General features: G+C 42.9%; 1 protein-coding gene across 9 annotated transcripts in view; it reads right to left on the minus strand.

Annotated features, from left to right (window-relative positions):
- robo2 (roundabout, axon guidance receptor, homolog 2 (Drosophila)) overlaps positions 1–7500 on the minus strand; it is a 232080-nt gene that overhangs the window by 38306 nt on the left and 186274 nt on the right. For 5 of the 9 annotated variants that reach the window (XM_060887915.1, XM_060887912.1, XM_060887911.1 and 2 more), the window contains 4 exons: positions 7266–7437; positions 6600–6788; positions 6346–6372; positions 2869–2911 (listed from right to left, as the gene is read on the minus strand). In XM_060887915.1, the coding sequence (XP_060743898.1) occupies positions 2869–2911; positions 6346–6372; positions 6600–6788; positions 7266–7437 (431 nt within the window). The remainder of the gene's footprint in view (positions 1–2868; positions 2912–6345; positions 6373–6599; positions 6789–7265; positions 7438–7500) is intronic. The other 4 variants (XM_060887913.1, XM_060887914.1, XM_060887910.1 and 1 more) reach the window with 1 other exon arrangement.

Consider the following 7500-nt stretch of genomic DNA (forward strand, 5'->3'; position numbering starts at 1 on the left):
GATTTTATTTTATTTATTTATTAGCTTATTTTTTGTGCCGCGTCCGTTCGGCTCGATAAAAACCTCCCCACGCAAACACACGAATTCCCGCCGGAGCATCCGTTTGACGGTGTCTGGCTGGTGATGATGATGTTGACAGTAGAAATGCTTGCTCTGTCCTTGCATTCGTCACCTCTGGCACTCCACTAGGCCGCTGATTAGATTGTGAAATATGGCTGCGGGTGATGCTTCCTAAAGCGAATCTCCTCGCCTCCTCGCCTGGGACAGAGCGGTGTGTATCATCCCAAGGCTTCGACTCATCCCTTTCGAAGACAGCTCAAGTGGCCTTGGCAGGGTGTAGATTTTGATCTGGATCCATTTTTTTTCTCGGCTGCCAGACTGTGAGACGCGAGCTCTCGGCTAAAATACTGTCTCAGGAGCGCGAATGTGAGAGGAACCATAAACAAGTGGAGCGAGCAATATTAATCCCAAAGCCACTTCATAAATCAGAGAGGCTTTGTGGGGCCACACGCCCTCCACACACACACACACACACACACAAACGCAAATGGGAGAGCGAGCCTCGGCTAAAAGCCTACATATTAGTTTACACTTAAGCCACACTGAGACGTGCTGCATTTCCTTTTTAGATTTACATCATCTGCAGGATGCTGTCACTTAGCCTTAATACGTGAGCGCGCACTTATCCGCTCGTACGCTACGATAAAAGCCACGTTTAACCGAAGTGTCCAGATTTCTAAAGTGAAAGAGAGAGAAAAAAAAAAAAGAAAAGAAAAGAAAACATAATCTGGAATAAATTTCACCCTGCCAGCCAACATGGAGGTATCCAGGCCTGACCAATCTGCTGCCTATTCATCTTCCATGAATCATTTATTCTGTGATCGATTAAGGGTAATTGTTCACTCAGAGCAATTTGGACACAGCCGATGAGGAATAGAGGGAAAAAAAAAAACAGACATGAACTCATTTGCTATTGTCTAATTAATGCAATAAACAGGGGACGTAACAAATGTTCGCTCCGTCCCTGATGCCGCTCCGATGCTCCGATGCTGAACATCTGGACTATTCAAGTCAAATCAAGACTCCTGTAGGAGATCGAACTACGTTGGAATCTAAATGGACCAAAGTCCTAGCTAGAATAATAAACTTTTAAATGCTACTTCGCTTCAGACTTAGCAAAAACAAACATGGCAAAAAAATCCCTCATCATGCTAGCTCATTAACTATTTATTTCTGATAGCATTAGCCGCAGATTAGCAGCATTTCCTGCTGTGTCCTTGTGTTTCAGTCATCAGAACAGATCCAGGAATTTGTCTTTTCAGTGTTTTAACTAGCTCCAGAATGTTGCTAATTTAGCTGCTACGTCGCTAATTCACATTTACGCTAACATGGGCTCGAAGGCTTCTCTGATAAAGAGCTGTTTTTAATTACCCTTTTTACCCCTTTGCTTGTTTATACCTTTACATTTCTAGCACAAGTTCAGTATCTTTGGCCTGTAGCTACTTTGAGCTAATGCATTATTCATTTTTTTTGCCATTGGTACTTGTGTATTAGCCTAATATTTGGTCCTGTTTTACAAACAAGTGGTTAGCTGGATTTATCCAGTCAGGTACACTAAAGGCTGTAGAGTCAGAGCCTCGGGTTCTTCCTCTGAGATCTTCCTCTCCAGAGGATCAGAGTAACTGGTGTCATTGGAATGATTTTTTTTATTCCTGCCCTGAAATGCAGGCTACTGGAAGGCTCCGGCGAGGTTATCCGAGTCGACGTGCCTCTCCCCGGGGTAATTATTTTTACATTATTACACATGCTCATATCCCTGCTGCCTCGGCAGGGTGACAGGCAAATTTATCACTGCAGGGGTCTGCCTCAGCCTTATGAGGAGGGGCCGCCATGACAAATGATAAAATAAAACCCGTCTCTGCTTAAATTGTTTCTGCTAATTCTTTTTGGGGGGTGAGATTTATGAGAGAGACCAGCCAGCCGTGAAGGGAGATGCGCACAGATATGAGTGTGTGTGTGTGTGTGTGTGTGCGTTCCTCGTGTTATGCAGGCTACACAAACAGGCAGCTTTTATCCAGAGATCCATCAGTCATATATCGATATTAGAGCCCTGGCTGACGCATGTGGAAATGGCGTGTGGTTGATGAACGTCGTCGTATGAAACGGCCGTGTGCAAGGACAGAGCCGGGTTCTGAGACACAACACACACACACACACACACACACACACACACACACACAGGAGCAATCAAACGAGCCTTGAACCTTCTGCTGCTGTATGCTGATTGTGGATTTGAACATACATCAAACATATGGCTGTGATTGGCTAGGCTAGCAGGAAGTAAATTTTTTAGTTTATAGGTTTTGTGTATAGCACAGAACACACACACACACACACACACACACACACACACAAAGCCACAACCTATCAACCCAGGAGGACAACACGTGCTATCTTTCTGCACAGACCCATGTCCACAATCAGCTCTCTTTAATACACAAGCTCACAGATACGCATGATAGGCTAGTGCCACTGATTGACAGGGGACACTGAGTGTATGCTCCGCCCACCCAGACACTTCCTGGTGAAAAAGCAAACACTTTTCTGTTCTGTTCTTAAAAGTAAACGTCAAACAATTTAAACAAATATGATGTTTAACTCTTTAGATGAAATAAATGTATTTACATTACTGGCATTCTGAGAGATGTTATTTACTGTTGGTGTTAATGATGACCCCTGCACCATGGCTCCGCCCACTTCTACTTCCATAACCCCTTATTCCTTATTCCCAGAGGATAAATTCAGAAGAGAAGAACGGAGGACTGCAGAATGGTGAAAGGACATAAAAAAAGGGATGAAGTGACGTACCTTCCGTTGCTCATCAAGCCTCCGTCAACTCGCTGGAACGTCACTGAGGTGAGAGAGAGTGAGAGAGAGAGAGAGAGAGAGAGAGAGATTTTATAGCTATTAAAGCTAATGTAATACAGGTGATATTTATGGACAAATGAAAGGTATATTTTCCCCCCATTTTATGAACCCTTTAGACACTTTTAAGTGTTTTTTTACAGCTTTGTTGTTTTTGCAATCTATAAATACTGCAATGGCTTTTTTTTTATTATATATTTAATATACTTTTCTTTTTAATATATATCTCAATAAAATGGCTGCAGAAGTTCTAGATGTTTCCCAAAAAGCTTTGTTTTTTTGTCGTTTAGTGCAAGTGGAGGTGAACACTGCCACGGCCTCAGAGCTGAAATGATCAACTAAACCCAACCCTTCGAGCAAACAGTGGATGAGTTTTACTTCATTAAAGTCCTGTAGAGTCATTCAGCGCTGGAACTCTGTACAATACCTACGTTAAAAACTGTGTGGGGATTTTCACTTCTACACTTCTTCTTGTTTTTTCACTACAGTAAATGTCATGCTCAAAGGTTTTCCTTGTTTTATGGGTGAAGCCCTGGCACCTACTGTAGCACTTAATCTCACACTTCCCCTAATTCCTGTTCCCTATCCCCTAAACCCTATCCCCTAACTCCTATTCCCTAAGCCTTATTCACTAGCCCATACGCCCTAAACCCTAAACCATATCCACTGAAACATATCCTCTAACTCTTATTCCCTAGCCCTTATTCACTAACCCCTAACCCCTAAATCATATCCCCTATCTTCTAACCCCTAACCCCTATACCCTAAACCATATCCCCTATCTTCTAACCCCTAACCCCTATACCCTAAACCATATCCCCTATCTTCTAACCCCTAACCCATATCCCCTATCTTCTAACCCCTATACCCTAACCCCTAAACCATATCCCCTATCTTCTAACCCCTATACCCTAAACCATATCCCCTATCTTCTAACCCCTATACCCTAAACCATATCCCCTATCTTCTAACCCCTATACCCTAACCCCTAAATCATATCCCCTATCTTCTAACCCCTATACCCTAAACCATATCCCCTATCTTCTAACCCCTAACCCCTAAACCATATCCCCTATCTTCTAACCCCTAACCCCTAACCCCTAAACCATATCCCCTATCTTCTAACTCCTATCCCCTAAACCCTTACCCCTAACTTCTATCCCCTAACACTTATTCACTAGCCCATAACCCCTAACCCTAAACCGTATCATATATCTTCTAACTCCTGTCCCCTAGCCCCTAAACCCTTTCCCCTCACTCCTATACTTCAATCCCATCAGTTTCCAGTCTGATTCTGTGAGATGAGGCAGCTGTTCCTCCTAATAGTCATTTCAGACTTAAAAGTCACTATTTTAATAAAACCTATGCTGGATCTAATCCTATTCATGCTATAAGCCACAGAAAGTTGAATTGTTTAATAAATAGCTGCATAAGCATCACGTAAATGTGGATATGTTTTTGTGTAATCTTTATTCACGAGCGCAGAATAAGAATGTAAATGTAAAAAAGCCCCAAAAAAAGCGTATTCAAAAGGAAAAACTGTATCTTCAGTTTAAGTGTAATCGTTTTGTGTTACTTCTTCAATACAAAAGCAAGTTCTAATGATAATTTTCTTTTTTTTAATCACATCTAAACACATCTAAAGTCTCTGGTTTTTCTTAACAAGCTACTAAAAGAAAAAAGAACAAGCGAAACCCACAAAGTATAAATTCCTTTGTCCTGAAGACTTTCGTAACACTGGACACTCCTTGTTTAAATCCTTTATAAATGTCTCCTTACAGAAAATTTCTTATCATCAACAATTACAGGATTTTATTATCTGTTTATTTCTTCTAGTCATTTTAGTTTAAAATTTAAAGTTACTATGAAAACAATAAAAAAGTTTCAACTCAACAACTAAACCTCCAGTGTAAATGTTTTCTGTTCTTTTATCAGTACAGGAAGATGAGTAGAAAGTTTACACACACACACACACGCACACACACACACACACACATACGTAGACTATTTGATCTGAGGTAATAATACCATAACGGTTACTAAATGAGCGCATGCTGTGTGTTTATGGTGCTGAAGACAAAACCACAGACCCTTCAAGGACAGAAAACAGATGACTGTCTAAAGCTGAATTATGTAATGACTGACACACACACACTCTTACACATAGACAAGATGGTACACGCCGTGTTTTCATCATAATGCACAAATATCGCAACACTTTGTACTTTAACGGTTCATCTGCATGAAAAATGTACATCGTGCACTGCAAATTACATCTTGTGACAAAATAAAACTGCAGGACAGCAGCGAGTTGCTTGAGCTATCCCCCATCCCCTAACAGTAATCCCTATCTCTACCCCCTAACCATTAACCCTAACCCACATCCCCCATCCCCTAACAGTAATCCCTATCCCTACCCCCAACCCCATCCCCTAACCCTAACAGTAATCCCTAACCCTACCCCTAACCCACATTCCTAACCCTAACAGTATTCCCTAACCCACATCCCTAACCCACACTGTAACCCCTAACCCTATCCACCATCCCCTAACCCTAACAGTAATCCCTAACCCTAACAGTAATCCCTAACCCCTAACCATTAACCCTAACCCACATCCCAAACCCTAACCGTAACCCCTAACCCTAACCCACATCCCTAACCATAACCCCTAACCCTATCTCCATCCCCTAACCCTAACAGTAATCCCTATCCCTACCCCCTAACCATTAACCCTAACCCACATCCCTAACCCTAACAGTATTCCCCATCCCTATCCCCTAACCATTAACCCTAACCCACATCACTAACCATAACCATATCCCCATCCCTAACCCTAACAGTAATCCCTAACCCTATCCCCATCCCCTAGCCCTACCCCTAACCATTAACCCTAACCCATAACCCTAACCCTAAACCTTAACCCCTATCCGAACCATTAACCCTCACTAACCCCTAACCATACCTGTAACACATACTTCTAACTCCAGTCATACCCCTAACTATAACCATTAACCCTAACCTCATCCCAACCATTAACCTTAACACTAATCCATTACCCTACCACATAAACATTAACCCTAACCCATAATCCTAACTCCAATCCTTCCCCTAACTATAACCCATAACCCCAAAAACAACCATAACACTAAACCCTAACCCTACCCCTAAGACCCATCCCTAACCCTAACCACTAAACTTAACCCCTAACCCTAGACATCATCATTTCATTTTGTAATAGTAACAGTTATACATTTTGAGTGAAAACAGCTGATTAAGTCGATGTAAAATAATCATGGCATGGATGCGATTGACGCTGCGGAACGTCGCGAGACGACGAGCAAATTCGCAAAAAGAAGAGAAGGAAATGAAGGACGGACGGATTGGGTGGAAAAGTGACAGACGGGACAGATGAACAGTACCTGCCGGGGTGAAGGTGAACGACTGAACTGCAAAACAAGAAGACAGAGAAGAGTGTGTGTTAAGAGACTGGAGTGTGTAGTGCCGCAGCTTACAGGGGGACGTGTGTGTAAGAGCGTGTCGTGTGTGTGAGACGGTGAACGCTTCCACATGCAGCTCTCGCTGGTGAGAATTAAAAAAAGGACAAAACCAAGCTTTTGGTATAATCTGGCCTCGTTCTGAGAGTGCAGCTGTGGTTTTGTCGTATCGTTTTTACCGGCGTAGTTACTGAGTCCTTTCCTCTTCTTCCTCCTCCAGTAGAGCCAGATGCTGAAGCCCATGAGGATGACCCAGCACGCTCCTCCGATCCCCGCGATGAACGCCGGCTGCTTCACCACGTCCGTGATCTGCTCTGTAATGCTGTTATTCTTGTCTCCACTCACAATCACATCTCGGAAGTCTTTACCTACAAACACACACACACACACACACTCAAGAGTTCATACTTGATCTATGGGCCGATATATCTCCCGGAGGACGAGAGCTGAGATGGATAGTAAGGGTGACATTTGGGAAATAAGGGCATGTCACTGGGTGAATCATCAGTTATGGGTCAAACCAGTCAGGAATGCTCAGGGATTACATGAATCACGCTTTATTCTGTAAAGCATTATAAAAAAAAAGGAATTTTGTCTTGATCTAGACTGATGGTGGCGTCTCAACTTTGACATCGAGTAGACAATTTACTTCTCAGACCTCCACAGCAAAAAGATGACACACGTCGCCCCATGAGCTTGCTTTATGTTTATTAAGAGTTTAAATCTAATCAAGTTTATTTGTATAGCGCTTTAAACACCGGACACACTGTGGGGAAAAAAAACAGCTTCACAGGAATATACAACAGGTTAAGAAGCAGGTACAGATGTGGAGCGCTTTGTTGTACCGATGATGATGGGATGAGGTTCGCTCTTCACTCCCACTCCTGCGCTGGTGCTGGCCGCCACCTCCACCCGGTACAGCAGCCCCGCCTGCAGCCCGCCCACCACCACCGAGCGAATCGCCGCATCCACCGTTTTATTGACATGGAAACGTGTCTCGTTTGCCAAACACCAGATCTGTATAGAAAGAACAGACGCATAAAGAAAATATATGTATATATTTAAAAAAATTACATATAC

The sequence above is a fragment of the Tachysurus vachellii genome, chromosome 15, assembly GCF_030014155.1.
Source record: "Tachysurus vachellii isolate PV-2020 chromosome 15, HZAU_Pvac_v1, whole genome shotgun sequence".
NCBI lineage: Eukaryota > Metazoa > Chordata > Actinopteri > Siluriformes > Bagridae > Tachysurus > Tachysurus vachellii.